We start from the raw sequence: 20921 nt of genomic DNA on the forward strand, positions 1-20921 counted from the left end.
ATTTGGAGTTTCCGCAAGAGAGCGCCCTCTGGCTTTCGGATGCAGCAGCATTTTCCCGTACTTTACTCAAAAGCTGTGCATAAATCACGTGATATTTATCGTCGGTTTATCGTGACAGCCCTACTTGTGTCTTTCTTTCAAGACTGTAAGTTTAGAATTAGTGCATTCTCTTTCTCCCTTCCGATAAATTCAGAGTACGCATGAAAGGAGTTGTGTGCATTAAAGTGCATTCTCATATATTTCTGAACTTCTGTTCAAATTTGTTAAAGCTGTAAAGTGCTAATTTGACAGGCAAATGACACCACACCGCTTCTGCATTGTAAACTCTGACAAAACTATCATACGTGTTCAAAATCAATGAAACGCGCACCGTGTACTGATGTTGCACGTCAAACAAGTTGCCCCAAAAATAATGCGGACTCGTTGCATGTTGCTCTCCTTACGATATGATGCTCTGCAGAAAAAACTGAATTTTCGAGTAACAGCCGCGACAATGCTGATCCACGAGAAAGACAACGGAGCTCAGAATTATAAAATAGCTGTGTGTTCTGCAACACAAGAGACAACCCCTACCTCCACTAGAATAGTCTTTGTGCCTAACCAGGGTCAGTCATCTCATTGAAGCCTTAATAAAAACTAAGGTTCAGGACAAGTAAATGTTTAACTGTACAACTCACAGTAAAACGAAAATGTATGATGCTGCAAATCCCTTAAAATAATCAAGCAATCAATATTAACAAAAAAAATAATACACAGAAAAGTATGTATGTGCAACAGTAACATGCATAATAGTGCTAATGTAATGTCTTAACATAATATTGCTGTGACAATAGGGTTGTTTATATTTAAATAGCTCTATTTACACATTTAGTATAAGGGGGTCCCTGCTCCATGCATCTCTCATCAAAGGGGTCCTTGCCCCGAAAAACGTTGAAGACCCCTGCTTTAAGGTCAAAATTCTGCATTGAACTTGATAAAGCAGACTTGAAAATGGATGTTATTTATGTTTTGAACCACTAGGGGGAGATGTGTCCTACGACTCCTCAAAGCAATATCTCACTTCTGCCACCACTGTCTCTAGCATTTATAAGTATTGTTTATAGAGCTTGTATGTTTTTGTGTATTAGCGTGTTGTTGACTCACCCCCTGCGCTCATCTTTCTGAACTTTGACCCAGTTTTCCACCTGCTCCAGAGTGCTTTTCCTCTGTACCTTTACTGGAGTTTGAGAAGAAGGCGTAGGCCCTCTCTGATACCCTCCCGTACCATTCTGTTCCAAGGGCGTTCCATTCCTCAGTATGACCGGTGGGGTGGATACGGCCCTGGACGGCGCACGAGAAGGAACTTGGGATCCCGGACCTAAAACTTCCACCGCTACTACCTTGCTCGCTGGAGACCTAGCCCTCAACTGCTCCATCTCTCTCGGGGCAACCTGACTCTCCACCTCTCCCACAAATGTGTCCGGCTTCACCTCGGGTAGCCCGTCGCTCTGGATGACCTCAGGTTCAGGGATCACATAGCTGTTGATGTGATTGGTCTGAGGAACAGCCTTCTGCCCGAGTTTGGCAGAAACGTCCGCTTGATCTGGATGATCCAACACCTCTCTGTGTGGCAAAGGCACGGCAGGTGCAAAGGTCTGTTATTAGATGGTATTATTATACAGCTGGATAAAAACGTGTAAGATTTTCATTTACTCACCCTTTAAATTAAAGGGTGAGTAAATGAAGTTAAACTATCCATTTAGGGTGAGTTAAACTATCCCTTTAATCTTTGGAGAAAACAACATTGTTATGTCTTTACAGTTACACTAAGGATAGTGACAGCTGCCTGGACTAAACAAATATATGTGACACACAAATAGCTGATAATATTCTTCATCGTTGTGGATACATTTTATTCTAAAATATTTTTTCTAAACTTACTTGGCCTGATTCACTACAATTAGAAATTATGGAGGATTTGTTTGTTTATGTAATCTGCACGTGTATTGCAGGTGATTAACTAACAATACCTGCACAAATAACCACATATATTAGGTTGGACAAATAAAACATACACTGGTGCCTTAAAATAAACAGATTCTTAGAAAATCACACATTCGTAGCGCGATACATGAATGCCAAGATGCATGCATTACCGATTCCCTTCAAATCAACTTACAAACAGTACACAAGGATGCCTTGGCAAAGGAGGCCAGCAGTACACAAAACATGAGGACATCTATGAGAAAAAAGGACCCGAGTGCCTCCAGTTTTTAAGAGAAATAGCTCAGAACAGATTTTTGGGCTGGACTATAAGAGTCTAATTTTCTGCCTCGTTGACTGCCAGCTCAAGCTGACACCAGTCTCGTTAGTGCTGGGCTGCTATGACAACTCAAAATGCCTGACCTGACATGGTTACCTACATCATCTGCAGAGATGATAATTAACTAGTCTAGACTGTAATAAGTAGTTAAAGTTGGTCAAATTGGCCTAAAAAAAACATGACCAATTGGTTTGATGATGGTTTAAGATCTACCAACTTGCACCATTTAAAGGTCCAGTGTATAAAATTTAGCGGCATCTAGTGGTGAGGTTGTGAATTGCAACCAAAGGCTCACTCCACCGCTCATCCTCCCTTTCGAAGCAATACAGTGGCTGACACAGGACTTAGGCTATGTTCACATTTGACTTATTTTTTGACAAGAAAAATATTACAATGGCTCCTTTTTAGTAAAAAAAGTTTGCAGCGCTGTGGTTCCAAATAACAGCCGGCAATGAGAAATAGATTCAGACAGGCTTTATAGGCAGCGTAACGGAATTCTATTTGAATTACAAACAGAGAGCGTCTTTGCAACAACCAATCACATATTTAAAAACTATAATACTAATTTCTCGCTAGAAATGCAATCAAAAGTTATTGAAAGTGAAAATTAAACCGGCGTTTTGGCCGCCTTTTTTATTTCGAGCTTGATCCTGTTCGGCCAATCACCTTCCATGCATGTTGTTATGGAAACGACAGGTCTCGCTACTCGCTTGTAATTGGTTAGCTGTGAAAAAGGTGCTTGACGTAGGGCGTTTTTTCAGAAAAGTTTAACTTTTTTCAACTTCAAAAGATGCTCTGAGCTGCGGAAAAAGACACCGGCGTTGGCGTTTACTCCATAGGAAAAACACGGTTTACTCCATAGGATTATAATGTAAAACAGACGCTAGCAGCTTCAAAAAAGAATTCAAATGTGAACATAGCCTAAGATGTCGCGTTTTCGATTATGTTCAGAAGGAGATAACGTATTTACGAAACACGCTCTGTAGAGCAATTTGTCCATTTAGGGATACTGTGGAACCAAAATGGTGAATTCCATATAAGTGGATCTGCGGTGTATGTAGATAGAAATAGCTCATTCTAAGGTAATAAAAACATAACACTTTGTTATGTAAGGTCTTTATACACCTCTGAAGACATTGTTATGCACATTATTTTGCATTTCTGTAAATAGATCCTCCAAATATTACACGCTGGACCTTTAATAACCAATCTGACAAGCCACCAAGCTGGATTTTATAATGACACACAAGTAGATGTTCCTTGGGTATTGATATGTATGTTTATGCTTGGCTATGTTTAGTAACTGAACATACATTACTATGTCAGGATGCTTAAGCTGACATGAAAGAGACGAGACAGAAAGCTGAGTCACTGCTCAGTACCCATCTGTCTATTCTGTGCTGGCAGAGAAAGATCTGTTAAAATCTGAATCTGTTGAAAAGACTGACAGCCGGACAAACCTTTACAGACTTACGATGTCTCTTGAAACAGACAAGAAAAGTTTGTAACAGCACCACAGTGGGACTCAAAATACTGTTGAGTTCATTGACAGACAAACACACACAACAACACCCAAACACTGTGTTGAAACGGTTGTGATGTCACTGACCTCTTCACTGTCTGTGTCTGCATCAGGGCAGCCTGGTTCATAGCCCTGACCCAGCTGTTCATGTCCTCCTGCGTGTCTGCACTGAAATAGTACGTCCTCATCCCAGTGTGCTCCGCCTGCGAGCCAATCACAGAACTGTGTTTGTAAATGTACGAGCGCATCCCTGTGTGTGTCGCCTGCGAGAGAGAAACACACAATTAAACCCAAATGACGAAATAAGCGTTGACCACATGAGCATCTGCATGAGCATGAGACTGCAGCAGGATCTTCGGAGGTGTGTAGGAACACAACACGGCAGATGAACCACAGGACAAAGAAGAAAAGACAAAATGAATCAAAATGGCAAATGCTGAACAAGCGACAGATGTGGTTTACACTCTGTGACAAAAAACACAAACACTGACAAAATTATACTTATCAGGAAAGCCACAGGAACATGAATCAGCACAAAGAGCGAAAAGGAAGGTCAGAGGTCAGAAGATTAATTACAATGGCACGACCCAAATAGACAAAAGCAAAACAAACCAAAAATGACAGGTTTGAAAATGGTCACATGGTCACAGACAGTACCACTCCGACAAACACAATTTATGCTGTTACACATTTTGTATTGTTTCATTCAAGTCATACTTGTTTGACTTTTTTAAATTCAGTAATAATTAATAGCACTCTGCAAATTTAATTAATAGCTCTAATATAATGAATAAATATAATTAATTATAATTAATGCCGTAATAACTAATAGCACTGAGTTTTGTGAAAAGGATGCATATACATAAGAAACCTATTTTACATTAAAGCAATCTGTAACTTTTTTGCTAAATAATAAATTAAAATGTTACTTAAAAGATCAATGTGGTAAGTTTATAACATTATTTATATATCAAGCTGTCTGTATTTCACGGGAAATGTCCGTTTGATGTCATTTGACTACAACGCTGGAAAAAAACGGACGGTAGGAAACATGCAATTTTATGTTTCAAACAGAGATGGCGATATAGAGGCAAAAGTTACGAATTGCATCTTTAAAACAGCACAAATCAATTTCTGTGCCCTGAGTCTGGTTAAACATAACTATTGGTGTTCAGTGAATGAGATTCAAGAGACACAACTATTTTTTATTTTATTACTTTATTTTATTACTAAGTTTTTATTGTTGTTTTTCATCCAATTTCATTATCTTAGTGTGTTTCTGTTTAACAAGAAGAGAAAGCACAGGCAGGCAGCCGTCCAATGGAAGAGCACAAATGCTGTTGTAATTACCATTAACTGAACCCCTAATTTCCTCATTAAAAATAGATTCGAGAAGAGCAACTGCTGCGTTCAATTGACTACATGTCACGAAGAGGCAACTACAGTTCATTAATGACATCCTATCTTCTTCACATATTCCTTTTCTGTGTCAATATGAAAACACGTGTGTTTAGATGACAAGCTCATTAAAGGCGAGCGGTGAGGTGTTAAGCTGCCGCCGGTGTTTTAACGGTCCACTGTCGGAAAGCTCTGCTTTAGAGTCGTAATATTTAAGCAGATGGCTGATCGGTTTGAATCAGGCGGGGGGCCTGGACCACTGCTGGTGACTAGATATCTTATCAAAAAAACTAAGTCACACTAAAAAAAATAATTCACCCCAAAATTAAAATGCTGTCTTTATTTACTCAGGAAGAATTTTAAGGACCGGTGTTGTTGTGTTTATTCTCTTTATGTTTCATTAAGACAGAAAAACACATTCTGGCACAAAGGGGAGTAAATTATGACAGAAATGTAACTTTTGGATAAGCTATTCAACAGGACATGAAACATAAAATAAAATCTGTATATAAAGAGACACATTATAGAATATTACATAACGACATAATTTGGCATTATTATAACCAGCACAATTTACCATTTTATACAAAATGTTATAATAATTATATACTGAATTCAATTTTTTTTAATAGTTTCAACAGTTTAACTCATATGACAAATGCAATAGTTTAATTGCCCATGATTTTAGTATAACTCCGATCTTATCAGTATGATCCAAAGGGCAAATCTACTTTATGGGTGTGCACACAAAAACACAGCTGTGTACACACAAACACACACGTGAACACACAAAGAGCTAACAATAGTGTGTCGCTTACTTCCTCTTGGGCAGCCTGCAGCAGGCTGGACTATTTGAAGATGCTTTTGGATTAACCAGGTCTTTTATTAACAGCACTCTATTATGTCATTCATGATCCATTATAAGTGTGCAGTGCCCGATGCGCGAGCTTTAATTTAAGACATTACCAACCACAAAACTAAGAGCTTAGACAACAGACAACTGCTGACACGGCTGTGTGCATTATAAATCATGATCCTATTTAGAGTTTGTCATTTAAAGGGGCAGGTCACCCAAAAATAAAATTTGTAATCGTTCACCTACTCTCATGCTATTTCAAACCCATTCTGTATAGTAGTTTTCTTTCCATTACACAACACATGTTAACACAAAAAGATGTTAGGCAGTATGCTCATACAGCTTTTAAATATGATGAAAGTGAAGGGTGGGAGCCACCAAAAAATAAAACGCCAAAAATATAAATATTAAAAGATCGATCGTCCATTTCTGCAAAAATTCACAGTACAAAGAAAAAAAATAAAACAAAAACTGTCAATGTAAATTTTTAAAAAAGAGATAGTTCACCCAAAAATGAAAATTCTGTCATCCTTTACTCACCTTCTTTTCATTTAAAATATGAATGACTTATTTTCTTCTGCAGAAGATATTTTAATGAAAGTTGGTCACCAAAAACCGCTGGTCCCTATTCACTTCTATAGTATATAGACAAAACCAATGAAAGTCAATGGGGACCAACGATTTTCTGTAATAAACATTCTTCAAAATATCTTTATTTGTGTTCTGCAGAAGAAAGAAAGGCATACAGGTTTGAAATGACAAGAGGGTGAGTATTTTCATTTTTGGGTGAACTATCCCTCTTTAATGGGCTGCATGAAAAAAACTGGTCCAGTAGTTTCCTTCAAACGGATCTCAGATGCTGCAGACACAGATAAACTTATATCTCAAAAAGAGAATATACTAGACTAAAGTCACACATTGCGATAGAGTTTAAAATGCACATGCCAGAGGTAGCTGTAGAGAAACTATAGATTTAAAAGTGTACCTATTTATGGGTGAAGCTGAATTTGTGTCTCAGAGCCTTTCTGGACTGTCAGTCACTCATCACAGGCAGGACACCCAACAATGGGAACAGAAGAAGGACATTGTTCAGCAAATACAGGACAATGACTGGTCACCTGAACCAAAACCTCTATTACCGTTTCCTGAGTTAACACTTAAAGGGATACCTTCACCCAAAAATGAAAATTCTGTCATCATTTACTCACCTTTGAGTTGTTCCAAATGTGTATCAATTTATTTGTTCTGATGAACACAGAGAAAGATATTTGGAAGAATGCTTATAACCAAACAGATCTCAACACACATTGACTACCATAGTAGGAAAAAAACAATGGTAGTCAAAAGTGCCCCAGACCTGTTTGCTGTCCTACATTCTTCAAAATAACTTCTTTTGTGTTCAACAAAAAAATAAAATGATAAAGTAATTTTTCCTACTATGGTAGTCAATGGGTGTCGACATCTGTTTTGTTATAAGCATTATTCCAAATATCTTTCTCTGTGTCAGAACATTTATACACATTTGGAACAACTCGAAGGTGAGTAAACGATGACAGAATTTTCATTTTTGGGTGAATTATCACTTTAAGCACTTGAAAATAGTCAGTGTAATTAAAGAACTGGTCAGATAAGAGGGTGACGGAAACAAATAGCAAGAGTGAGAACAGCACAGATCAACACGCCAGACCGTTAAACAGACTGCAGCATACCACAAAGCACAAATGCTCACAATTAGAAGCCAGATTAGAAATATACAGACTGGCATTTGGGAAAACCAGCCTGCGTCTCCGCAGCGATATCTAGCGGATCACTGGAGAATCAGTAACAGTCTCGGTCTCTTGGCAGCATCTCCCAACCAGCATTTGGAGTGAGTTCACTCGTCGCCGAGCAGAATTTATTGCGTACTGGTAAATCTTCTATTTGATAAGGGATTAGTACTGATTACAGAGTCTTGGCTGCCCATCTGAGTCATTTGGACACCAAAAAATCTACCTAATATCAAGATTCCAAAGTAAACATCCCTTCATGTGCAAAAAAGCTAACATAAACTATACAACTACTGCAGCTACTGTGTGAAACCCCACGTTGTATGAAATTAAAGAATACTGAGGAATAAATATAGAGTTTGGCTTTAAATCCATGCCAAATAGCTTTGAAGGCATCTATTTCATCAAATATTTCCATTTAAAATGTATATTCCCTTCTGTTAAAATGGATTAAAAACATTGATGACTCATTTTGCACTACCCAGATTTTTGACCAATCAAATACTGTGTCCCTTCCTGTAACAGCAGCTGCAGCTCCGCCCCTCCTGTCTGATCAGGGAATAAGTCCAAACAAAAATTAAAACTTCACACGTCGTGCGATTTCATGAATGAGTCTCAAACATCTTTTTGGAACATCATCTCCATCCGCTCCCACACTCTGCAACTGTGAGAACAGGGGCAGAAAGTAGAAAAGCAGAGAGAGATACAGACTGCTTATGTAATTTTGCTGCCCTAAGGCTTTGTATAGACTCACTCTGTGTCATGAACTCCATGAGGTGAACGATGAAGCACACAACAAGCTGCGGGGGCTAAAACCACACAAACTATCGCTTAGGTCTTTAGCTACAAAAACAATCGAACACAGTAGATACGCATCAATTTCCAACAGTTATATACAGCCACGGAAAAAAGTAAGAAAAAATTTTAGAGACTGTTTTTCTGACTTTAAAATGTACTATTTATAGATATGTGTTTAGGTAAAATGATCATTTACTAGTAATATTTCTCCCAAATTTCAAAGAAAAATATTTATTTGCAAAAAATGAAAATAGGAGAAACAGGTCAAAATAACTGAAAAGATGCACTGTATTTTTAAGACCTCAAATACTGCAAAGAAAACAAGTTGATATTAGCTTTTAAGCAATACAACAGTAATATTTGTACATGTATTAGGAATTTTATTATGTGATAACCTTAATTTTTATCACACTTTTCATGTCTTGTCATGCTTTCAGTGTTTCACATTGCTGTTGGATGGCTTTATGTCACTCCTGGGGTTTGATTTTGTTGAAATTCAACAGACACTGGACTGGACCGGCCACAATACATCTGGAAATGCAGATTAAATGTGAATTCGGAACAGTCTCTTCATTTTTGCCGCAGCTGTATATGCCCTGAGTACTTGATTATGTATAAATTTCAGACCTTTATAGTAAAAATGAATTAAAAAAAATATGAAAATACTGATAGTTGGTTAGTAAATGTATTAAATGGTCGATCTGGCCTTCCTTCAGCATAAGCCGCACACAGAGCTGAAGCCATGCAAGGCAATGAAACATTAATATTTATAACTGCTGAGCGTGACTAAAAGTAATAATACACTACACGAAGGTTAAAGAAAAAAACAACAAAACAAACAGCAAGATTGACACGGCTGAATAGAAAAGAGGCAGAAGGATTTGAAACGGATTGAAAAACTGCAAGGAAAACTAGGTAAATTGCAGAGTTTAGTTTAAAAAGTGAGCTGCCCAAACATTTGTCCTTTAAAGAAATATTCAGGATTATATTCAACACTGTCTTTATTGATTTTTAGAAACATTACTGATACAATCTACTGTATGCTGATAACTGCAAAAATATTAACTCATTAGTTTAAAGGTGTTGACAGTTTTGCACTTTGCAGTACAAGTCTATGGGACAAGTGTACAACAGCACACAAAAGAAAAGCTGTCAATAGAGCTTAACCTGCATTTAGCCCATAAATTCCTTTAACACATAACAATGAGAAGAAAGAAGATTACATTACATTGACAAAGAGATTTGTCATTCTGCTGTCAAGATCTTTAAAAACCTTTTGATGTAAAGGTGTGTGATGAAATTCTTCAAATCAGTAATGCAGATACATAAATAGCACATGATTAACATGAGGTCTGTAACGGTTTATATTGTTCTTTCAAAAGTGTACCGGTGGCAAACTGAGGTCTTACCTTAAAGGCATATTTGCGGCTGATGTGATCTTCAGGTCCCACAGGAGAGATGGTATAACTGGGTAGAGGGATGCTACCCAACACTGACTCTTCACGACTGTCTGTGAGGGAAAAAAACACCCCGCTGAGTTGTTCACTTTAGTTTCAACGTTTGGCTTGCAATTCTATCTTTGTCTTTCTTCCTTCCTGAAGCCCAGTCTGACCTGTCTTTCTCACATCAGTATACTAACACCCACACAATCCACACACTCGAGTTTAGCCGTGACCGTTTCTTTCCAGTGGACGCTGCGGCGTGTGACATGAGAGTGTTTATGTGCGGGTGTGTCTCAAACGCAGATTGTGTGGTGGGTTGATAAGTGATAAGGGTGGCCGGATTTGGACGAAGGGAGTCAAAAATACTTGAATGTCGTTTGAAGGAGAGATTCCAGAGCGAGAGCGAGCGGAGGGGTGGGAGGGGCGTCTGAGGCAGACTGGCTTGAGAATGAGGATAGATTACATCCCATAATAACCACATGGGAGAATAAGCCAAACACATTAATGTATTCATCACATGGTAAAAAAGAGAGGGAAATTAACACATAGAAGTCAAAAATATTGATGCTTGCAATGAAAGCCTCCATCCACATAAAAAAATGAAGCCATGTAAGATAATAAAACATGAATATTCATAACTTCTCAGGGTTAAAGCAATGGTTACATTAAAATATATATATATTTTCAATAAATACAAACATACAAACTATGAGCTGTCATTGTCGAGGGCTGTGTAATGTTTCTTTTCTTTGTCTTTATTTGAAAATGTTTTTTATTTCATTTGATAAATAATTCATTTTAAGACGTTTCTTTATTCTAGCACAAACAAGGTTCAAGATGGCATGTTGTTTTCATCTGGGTTCCCAGAGAAGGGTGTGATCAAAGAAACACTGCATATTCCGAGCAACCCAAAAACATCACATTCATTTCCCAGAGTTAACTGCTTTAAGACGTTCCTAAATGTGTCATTGTGTGCATGCACACTTTTGTGGCCCAAACGTACATTAGCTAGCAATTTAAAAGTATGTCTAGCCAGTATTATTTTGGGTTACCAGTAGAAGAACCGTTACTTGACTAAACGTAAGTACGACAAAGTTACATGACCCATTCAACACATTGTTTATTTAATACAATTATTATACAACAAAATAATGAAATAATATAACATGTAATATAAATTAAAATATAAATAATTATATTATTAGCCACTAGCCAGACCGATCAACAGACCGGAAGTTAACATTGGGCCATGCGCGTGCGTCTATATTAACATAAAACTGTATAAGGCGAGTCAAGTGAGCTGCACTCTCTACACTTCCAATGGTTGTCGCTGTAATGCGTCACTGCTTAGTTAATTAAACGCATCAGCTCTCATTGTAATTTCACGATTTTCAGCTATATCTTTTTATCATCACTTCTGTCACTAAATTCGCTTAATCTCTTCACATCACTGTCAGTGCAACACAAGAGTTATGCTGTGTTGACAAGGAAACGTCTGGGTACATTTTTGATTCTGTTTGATGTTCAGTACAGAAACTCACCTTTGTAGTAGAAGAGGCAAAAATCAGCCAGAACGAACCATTTCCTCTTCCACAGTCGCATCCCGGAGCTGTCCTGAAAGTACAAAGCAACACACACTCTGGTGGCTAAACACACACAGCCGAAGTCAAACGCAGTACTTCAAAGAGACATCTCTTCCTGAAGCACCAGTTTCACTTCCAGATCAATCTTTTATTCAAGTTCTTTTGTGTAAATCCATCACCCAGGTTCGCATGTACGTTTTAATTCTCTCACCTGTTTGTAGAGCCATCCTCTTACAACAACAGGAACGCTGGGATTCCTCTTTATGGAATGGTCCCGTTTGCCAAAGCTATGGACCTTTCCACTGGACCTAGATCCCTGTCACACACACACACAAGCATGCCGAAATTGAGCAGGAGAAATTGAGAGCTCATTCATCATCCATTAGCTCACACCATCTGCCAGAGGTGCACAGCTGATCTGAGACACCATCCGCTGGCATTCACCGGGCACAGCAGCATAAGCCTTCATGCTGCCCGTAATTCACACATGCCACTGTGTTAATACTCCTCATACATCACCACCGCACGCCATGGCTGCCAATGACAAGAGCTGCAAGCGTTCATTCATCCAGAATAGCCCAACTGCAGGCAGGAGACGACACGGGCAGTGTTCCTACTGATGCATTTCTCTGCGACATTTCAATCAAACCGCTTACTGTCAGCTGTGAATTCTAAAGTTTCTTTCACACATGCACTTGCGGCTTTGAAAAAGATTGTGGCAGTACTGTTTTCAATGAGATAATGTATGTATGTATATATATATATATATATATATCCAAGGTCTCTGTTATTAGATAACTGATACTGTTAGATAAGCTATCATCATACATTAAAGTCCCAGTGAAATTAAAAATGACAATTCTTATTTTTTCCTGAAATATTGCAGCGTTTATAGTAAATAGCTTATCAATGTGGGTCATTTTCTTTTTAAAATTCATGTACCCTCATAATCTTCAGTTAAAATCTGAAAATGCACTACCGCCGTGAAATGACTATCCAGCTCAAATGACATAAATTAGACGGTTTGGGTGGAGCATCTGTTAACTCCTCCCCTTCAACTGTCAGTCTACTGCCAGTTTCATTTCAAAATGCAAAGGCTGTTTTTACACATCCAATCAATTTGCAGTGAAAAACGCAAGCCACGCCCACAAATTTTCTCCTTGGAAATTCCTTTTCACTCGGAAATGTGTCAGAATACTGAAGTAAAAACGATCACAACTTCTGGTTCACGGGGACTTTAAATAAATTTATAGCAAAGGTCTAGATTTTTTTTATCAATGTTAATAATTGTCAGACATCTGTATGGCATAGCACATGCTGCTTCTGAGAGTAATTGAAACACTACATAAAATACCAAAATCCAACAGAAATATTCTCAAATGGCTCAAATCCTGTCTGTTAGGTAATTTGGTAACACCTTATAATAAGATTGTATTTCTAACCAGTATTAAATTTATTACATTAACATGAATTAACAATGAGTAAATCGTTTTTCAGCATTTATTAATCTTTGTCAATGTTAGCTTTGCTAACAAAATTGTTAATGTTAGTTCATGTTGCATGAACTAATGTTAACAGTTACAACTTTTGATTTAAGAAACTTATTAGTAAATGCTGAAATGAACTAAGATGAATAAATGCTGTAGAAGATTGTTCATTGTTAGTTTATGTTAGCTAATGCATGTGATGTTAAGTATATCAGTGGTTTGGTGCAGAAAAAAGTGAAAAAAACTATTTCCATAAAAATAAGAGCATATGCAACATAAGTAAATAATGAAATATAGAAAAGTCATTTTGGGGTACACCGTTCCTTTAAATATTACAAAAATTATCATTCAGCTAATGTGCATCACATCCCAAGCAATACATCCTCAAACAGCATACACACACACTGACTGCACCCAATCACTCACAAAACAATTCATCTGCCTTCTGTGACTGTTCACTCTTGGGCTCTGCTCACTCTCTGTTTATGTCACCAGCACAGGGGGATTGACGCCTCAGCCCACAAGAATAAACACTCTAATTAGCAGAACAAATGTTAACCAAGCATGAGAAACGTTCTGCGACAGAAGTCTTGTCAAGCTAACTCGCCTGTCGCCTTCTGTATACAACCTCTGTTTATTCTCCTGATATTGACTGCACATATTAAACATCCAATTGAAACAGATTGTGTGTCATATACCTGTATAACAACACTAGGAGCTATTTCATGCTTTAACATAATTATTATTAAATAAAAAGACACATAATGAGAAGATCTAGATCAGAGATTGTGGTTGTTCCTAAAAAACACAAGCCCTGGAGAGATCTCTGGAGAAGAAGAGGAACAGGTGACAGAGATCAGATGAACCTGCTTTTCTATGTGTGGCACGGATCAAAAATAAGTGAGATATGAGAGTAGTGTAAAGTTTTAGATGTTAATTGAGCTCAACTAAAAATGTCCCGCTAACCTCAATATGGTTTTCTACAAAAGAAAATCTTGCAAGCCAAACATCATTAAGTATACAGATAAAACAATGCTCTGAATTAAGGCTTAATGGTAAAGACAAGATGCTAAACATATTTTTAATTAAAAAAACTCTCTGATCTCACAGCAGAATGTTTTCTATCCACTGACCTTTGACCCTGAATTGGTGTCCACAGTGGATGAGGTGACAGCGGTGGAGGCCTCACTGATGGTGCTGGAGGGCCGCGCGTCCGTCTGCGGTTGCTTCACCATGTGTCTGCCCGTCCTACATAGAAGACACGTGAAAGTCCTGGTTATGTCTGTTTGACAAAGTGTCTGTCCTGAGAAAGGACCTGATGCTGCCCTTTACCTTCCAGCAACTAAATGATCATATGACTAAAACATTTCAAGAATGTAACCAAAGAACTGGGCCATAACCATCATAGACAATATGTTGGAAAAACCCATATTTGCATTTTCAGTGACCGACCCTTTGGTTCAGTCACTAAATGATCCATATACTGTTACCTCAAGAAAAACAAGTTCAGTTTATTTAGTAGCTTTTTACCCAAAGTTTCAAATCAAGTCAAGTCTACTTATACTAACGCTAAAGTATGATGCCAAAGGCTAAATCATGACATTTGAAAACTGACTGGAACTATGCATGGTGACATCCATGACAGACAGCTTCTTTTAGTTTTTAGGTCTTCTTTAAGCGTTTCTTTTATTACTCTGACAAAAAGGTCAACCTACGAAAAATGTACCTTAATGTCCACAGTATTTGTTAGTTTTGTTACTACAATAAAACGTTAATACCGTCATCTTAAAAAAAGAATTAAAATGTCAAGAGAGAATGTAACAGCTTTTAGACTTCTACACAAAGTTGTCTAATATATAGTAATTAGCACTGTTGAGAGGGTTGGCAGTGTGTTTTATAGTGTTGTTAATGTAAAGGCTACAGATGTTATCCATCATCAGATTATCTAGCATTGTAAAAACACCATGTGCTCCGTCACGAATTCACTAATTCAGTGGAGATGCAAGGTAGCTATTTCTAATCTCAAATGCTCACTTCATACAGCTTTTAGTAAATTGCTTTTCCTGTGTTGTGTCAAGTACAATTGCCTATAATTAGACCGAAAATCCTTCAGTCAAGTGTTTACTGGCACATACATCATATTAAATCCCTCAAGCAGTCAACTCATCTGCTGAAAGCATACTTCATATTCTGACCAATGCTGTTTTAATATTCTTAATATTATGCAACAGGTCAAGTCAGGCATCTTCAGGTGTTCATCCAACTATGTAAAAGCATATGGTCTTGACTGATCTGAAATGATAAAAGCCATCGTCCGGCTCCATCTTCAATGCCTACAACTGTTTCAAGTGAACTAGCGTTGCTTTTAAATTATATTGGAATACATTAAATATTCCCTATGAGAGTAGTGTGTCCCAGTTGTCAAAACTCAAAAACATCAATTCCCAGCAAACTAGGGCAGAAGTTTGGCTTCTTCAGTCAATGAGAAACTACAGTGAACTTCCCTTTCCGAGCTTCATTATGAAAATCAACAGAGCCGATTAAATTTCCTCCAGTTACTTTATCTTACCCACTGAAGTTATTCTGTTCTTTTCTTCCATTTCCTTTAATGTGAAAAGACTGACAACTACAAACTATTTATTGAGCTTCTACCAATAAAACATCTCACGATTCCTGCTGGCATACTTACAGAGGAAACCGTCTTCAAAGACTGCAACCTTCGCTGATCCCAATCTACAGCCTACATGGCAAGGTTTAGATTATGCACCATTGGCTGTCATTGCACCGTGACCTTGCATACTTTGAAGTACATCAGATAACAAGACAAAAGAGAGACAACATTTCCTCTTCTGGTGTAACAAAGTTGTCATCTTTCCTGCTTCTTAAACCTGTAAATCCTTAAGAGACCCAGTGACCCACACCATAAAAACATGACTATAGCCCAAACTGCTACCATAAAACATTTATGACATAAGATTGTTCAAAGTTTCAGCAGATTTATCTTATGTAAGAGTCAGCAGGGAGATAGCAGAGGAAACCTCACAGCAAGACTCCAACACTTGGGCTATTGAAACAGATGGTCAGACGTACAAAAAGCCAACATACGACAGAAACTGAGAAGCATTCAGGGTATTTGCAAGAACAAGCTACAGTATTAGCAAGCTATGCATATCATTACAGCCATGAAGAATCTGTAGGCAGCGAGCGCTGAAACCTCTTCTGCACCTCTCATTCAATGACTCTTGATGAAGGTGTGGAAAAACATCAGCACTGACACCAAAGCTCAGTGTTTCTAAAAGCATTGCTTTTAAAGTTTAGCAAAGTGTTTGAGGTGAGGTATAAAAACACTGATGGTCAAAGCTAGCTATAGGTATAACACCTGTATGCCGATATGGGTAGTTTTGCACTTCACTTTCTAGTGTTAAAAGACATGACAAACATCATGTTGGACTTGACGTCATGTCCAGTGTGTCATTTTTTTGGAGGCTCTATTGACAGAAACGCAATATAATATACGTAACTAAGTCTTCAGAGGTGTATAAAGACCTTACATTATGTTATGTTTTTATTACCTCAGAATGAGCTATTTCTATCTACATACAGTACACCGCGGGTCCCCTTACATGGAATTCACCATGTTGTTTCTACAGTAGCCCTAATCGGACAAACTGCTCTACAGAGCGCGTTTCATAAATACGTTATCTCCTTCGGCAAAGAAGCAAAAACGCGACGACATCTTAAGCGTGTCAGCCGCCGTAGTGCTTCGAAAGGGGTGGAGTGAGCCGTCCGTTGCAATTCGCAACCTCACAGCTAGATGCCGCTAAAAATCTCCACATTGCTTCTTTAAGTAATGTTATGTCAAAGTTTTCAAAAAGAATCCCCAAATACTGTAATGAAGTCCTTTTGGTGTGAGACATGCCAATTCTGAGCACTATTTTCAACCAAAAATGGTGCAAGAAATGAAAATGGCAGTAAAGGTCCTTAGAAAAATAAAAAAACAAATACAAACAATTCTGGAATGTATGCATGTAGCAAGAAAGAAGAGATAAACAATTAGAAATAAATAATGAACACTTGATATCAATGACATCAATTTAGAACTATTTTTTAAACTTTCCCATAGGTTTTATCCTTGTGAGGCAACGTTTACATTTTACAGCTTTGAACATTACTTTAATCATTTGGCGCTTAATCTGTTATTCACTGTTGCCTTAATCAAGTCATTCTAATGTGCCCTGTACTTCAAAAACATTTCTAATTTTTTGGAGAAAAAAGTTAATAAGCCAAACAGTTTGAGGTATTGATCCTGTCTGTATCACAAACGCTGCAGGATGACTTGTTGTGCGTCAAAGATTTATGCGTTATAGAGTCTGCAAAAATGAAAAAATGCGACTAAATGCTTTGCACATGAATAAAGATGAGCGACATTTCTAAAAGAACCCGCTGTAATCATTCCCTATATATAAGATCCACACTGCTGTACATTATTCAAAGACTACAGCACATATTAGCTCTTTCCTGCAGATACCAGAGCTGCTGATACATTAAGAGCCAGTGACACATCACCAGCGTTTCTCATACAGCCTCATTCACCCACACAGCTGTTAATGAGATGTATCCATTAGGATCTGGACTCCCGCTCGCCGACACTAATAGGGACCCACGCTTTGTGATATACATGTTAATACGAGCCGTATTTAGATAGATCAAAAAATTGATGCATCTGCTGAAATGCTGTTCTAATGTCAGAGGGACAGCATGAACAAATCTGTTTAGGTGCATACAAATCGAGCAAAAATGTAGGGCTGACGTATTGTGTAACATTATTGTTATTAATGATAAATACTTAAGATGTGGTGTGTGTACCTCCCTTGGCTGCAACATTTGGTGAGTCTTGTACTCATCTTGCATGACGAGTGTTACAAATCATGTGCTATGTTTTGCTCCCATGTTTGAAAAGACAGACAGCTGTGATATATAAGTTAGAACTTGACATGACCTAGAGGGGATCTGTTAAAAGAGTGAGACTACTGACAAATGCCAGTGGAGACATATGATACTCAAGTCAGCTGGACCGTTCCAGCTCTGCTCTGACCAACATATAGATCAGTTTATGTCAGCAGTCTCAAACTACTGTACTGCATTAAATCAGAGATCTTAAAAAGTGCATATTGCATAGTGCAGTAGTTCTCAAACTGGGAGCCGTGGCCCCTGGGGGGGCCCCGAGATGGATCCAGGGGGGCCACAGATTTTATGGCATTTTATGAAATATAGAAATTGATCATAGATTTTATGCAATCAAACATCAGAAAAATAAGACCACCAGACAAAAGAATTGATGTTTCAGCATTGTATAACCGAATATGTTTTTGTTTAAATAAAAATGTTAAATTTAAGATTATAAGTCTTTATTTGGGGGGCCGCAAAGCGATGCACTCTGCACAAAGGGGGCCTTAAAACAAAAAAGTTTGAGAACCACTGGCATAGTGGTTAACTGATGATATCTAGAGAGCAGGGCAGCCGACGGTATACATACTGTATACTGCAATGCCAATATGGAAAACATTTGATGACAGCAAATAAGATATGTTTGAATTTATATGAATAAATGAATAACAACATTGAACCAACAATTTACTATTAAAGTTATAAAAACAAAAAATGTGTAGGCTGTTGACATCTTTAGAGAGTGACACTATGTGCTGAGAATAACTATAGTCTTATGAGATATTACGCTGAGATGCCGGTCTGAGACAGGATGTAAATAAAACCGAGCCAGAAATGACCCACAAGACAAACATTAATACAAGCAAATGAGAAAGTACCACTCACTGGTCCAGAAGGGTGAATTCAGTGTTCTCAGAAGAGATCTGGCCTGTTACAGGATGTATGAATGTAGTCGTCCTTTGATTATGGCTGCAGATTAGACAAAAACAAAGCATTAGCATGATGATTTCGCTTGATGATATGATGAAAATATGGTGATGTTGTGAACATGATGATGTGTGCTTCTTATGCTGTCACTACCATAGCAGGAAAAATGACAATGGTAGTCAAAAGTGCCCCAGAACTATTTGTTTTTCTACATATTTCTGTTGTGTTCAACTGAACAAAGACATTTATAAAGCAATTTTTACTGCTATGGTAGTCAATGGTGGCCAAGAACTGTTTAGTTACAAGCATTCTTCCAAATATTTTTATACAGATTTGGAACAACTTGAGGGTGAGTAAATGATGACCGAATTTTCATTTTTGGGCAAACTGTTCCTTCAAGTGCATGAAGTGCCTTGGATTTTCCAGACATGAGTGGACTAGGCCTACAGTATTTTAGATGTGCTGAATCAATCACTAAACACAACCAGGCTGTTTACATTCAAAAGACATTTCAAAGTAATTAACAAATGAGTTTGTTCATGAAAACAGACATTTGCCCTTGCTTTAAATTCAGTAGGTTTCACAAGGGAACATTCAACATGTTAGCGGGTCAGAGCACATCTACAATGTTCCTATTTTAAGAAACTCTGCAAGATGAAGTTTTAGGACGTGTTTGAACATGTTTAAAGCATAAAAAGTGACACAAAAAAAGAGTGTAAAGCACAGTGAAATAGGATTGTATAACACAACACAACAATGTACAATTTTGCGGTAGTAAACACTACCGTCATAATTCAACCTTGAAGATGGAAGCAAGAGTCTAGGAACCCATTGGTCCAATGCTGAGACAGTCAAGGGATTGTTCACCCAAAAAGAAATATTTTGACCTTCTTTCTTCTGCAGAACACATAAAGATGATATTTTGAAGAATGTTGATAACCAAACCTCACTGGCCCCCATTGACTTCCATTATATGGACACAAAACATTTCTTAAAATATCTTCTTTTGTGTTCCACAGAAGAAAGAGTCATATAAAGGTTTTGAATGACATGAGGGTAAATAAATGATGACAATTTTTATTCACAAAGTTTTAGACTAGTTTCTGCATGACACGTCATCAAGCGCCACAGGAGATCTCTGCCACTCCAAAAATCTGAACTAAAAATCTGATGTGATATGACAAATAAGATTTGCATTTCAAATTTGGCTTTGCAATTTCAAAATATAAGTGTGTTAACTGACATCCAAAAAATAAGCTGTTATTACAACTGTGATAAAAAAACAACTTTCAAGCCTCTAAAGTAAAACATTCTGCTCTCTGAGCAAAACGCTTTGAAGTCATGTGGTATTATTAAAAAGAGCAGAACACACTGGTGTGTATCAACAGTGAAAACATGTGCACTCAACATGCATTTCTCCCTCCACTGACACAGCGAGAGGTAAAGGTGAGGTCAGAGTGCATTGTTTCCGATATAGTGCAAGACTATAAGTCACATTTCCTTGACAATAATGGTTGTAAGCAAAGAAGCTGTGTGCACAAACAAGGTGTGAATCCTTGACAGAAGCCCCCCTGTTCTTTACATCACTGCACCTGCTCAGTCATGTGATCAGCACAGAAACACTTTTAGTTGCATCACGACAGTCAGACAGTCACTTCACTGGGAAAAATAACCTTGTACCAGGTTTATGCCTAAAATCACATTTCACTGTGTTCACTGCTTCTCTAAGAATGTCACGGGCGCTTGATTTTTTTCAATCCACGACCAGACTCTCTGAATCAGTGGGTGTGATTATAAGTTAGGTGAAGTGGCCATAACAGTCCACTGCTGATTAGATCCTCCAGCAACCCAGGCACAACATAGAACTGTGAAGTGAAAGGCAAGAACAAACTA

At 37.8% G+C, this 20921-nt stretch overlaps 1 protein-coding gene across 5 annotated transcripts in view; it reads right to left on the reverse strand.

Moving 5' to 3' along the window:
* The window catches only part of plekha7a (pleckstrin homology domain containing, family A member 7a), a 63163-nt gene that overhangs the window by 12212 nt on the left and 30030 nt on the right, over positions 1-20921 (reverse strand). For 4 of the 5 annotated variants that reach the window (XM_057347503.1, XM_057347505.1, XM_057347504.1 and 1 more), the window contains exons 4-10: positions 18987-19070; positions 14288-14402; positions 11879-11983; positions 11626-11698; positions 10052-10152; positions 3912-4087; positions 1144-1602 (exon numbers count right to left, since the gene is read on the reverse strand). In XM_057347503.1, coding sequence (XP_057203486.1) covers positions 1144-1602; positions 3912-4087; positions 10052-10152; positions 11626-11698; positions 11879-11983; positions 14288-14402; positions 18987-19070 — 1113 coding nt within the window. The remainder of the gene's footprint in view (positions 1-1143; positions 1603-3911; positions 4088-10051; positions 10153-11625; positions 11699-11878; positions 11984-14287; positions 14403-18986; positions 19071-20921) is intronic. The other variant, XM_057347507.1, reaches the window with a different exon arrangement.

This window comes from Triplophysa rosa, linkage group LG12, assembly GCF_024868665.1.
Source record: "Triplophysa rosa linkage group LG12, Trosa_1v2, whole genome shotgun sequence".
NCBI lineage: Eukaryota > Metazoa > Chordata > Actinopteri > Cypriniformes > Nemacheilidae > Triplophysa > Triplophysa rosa.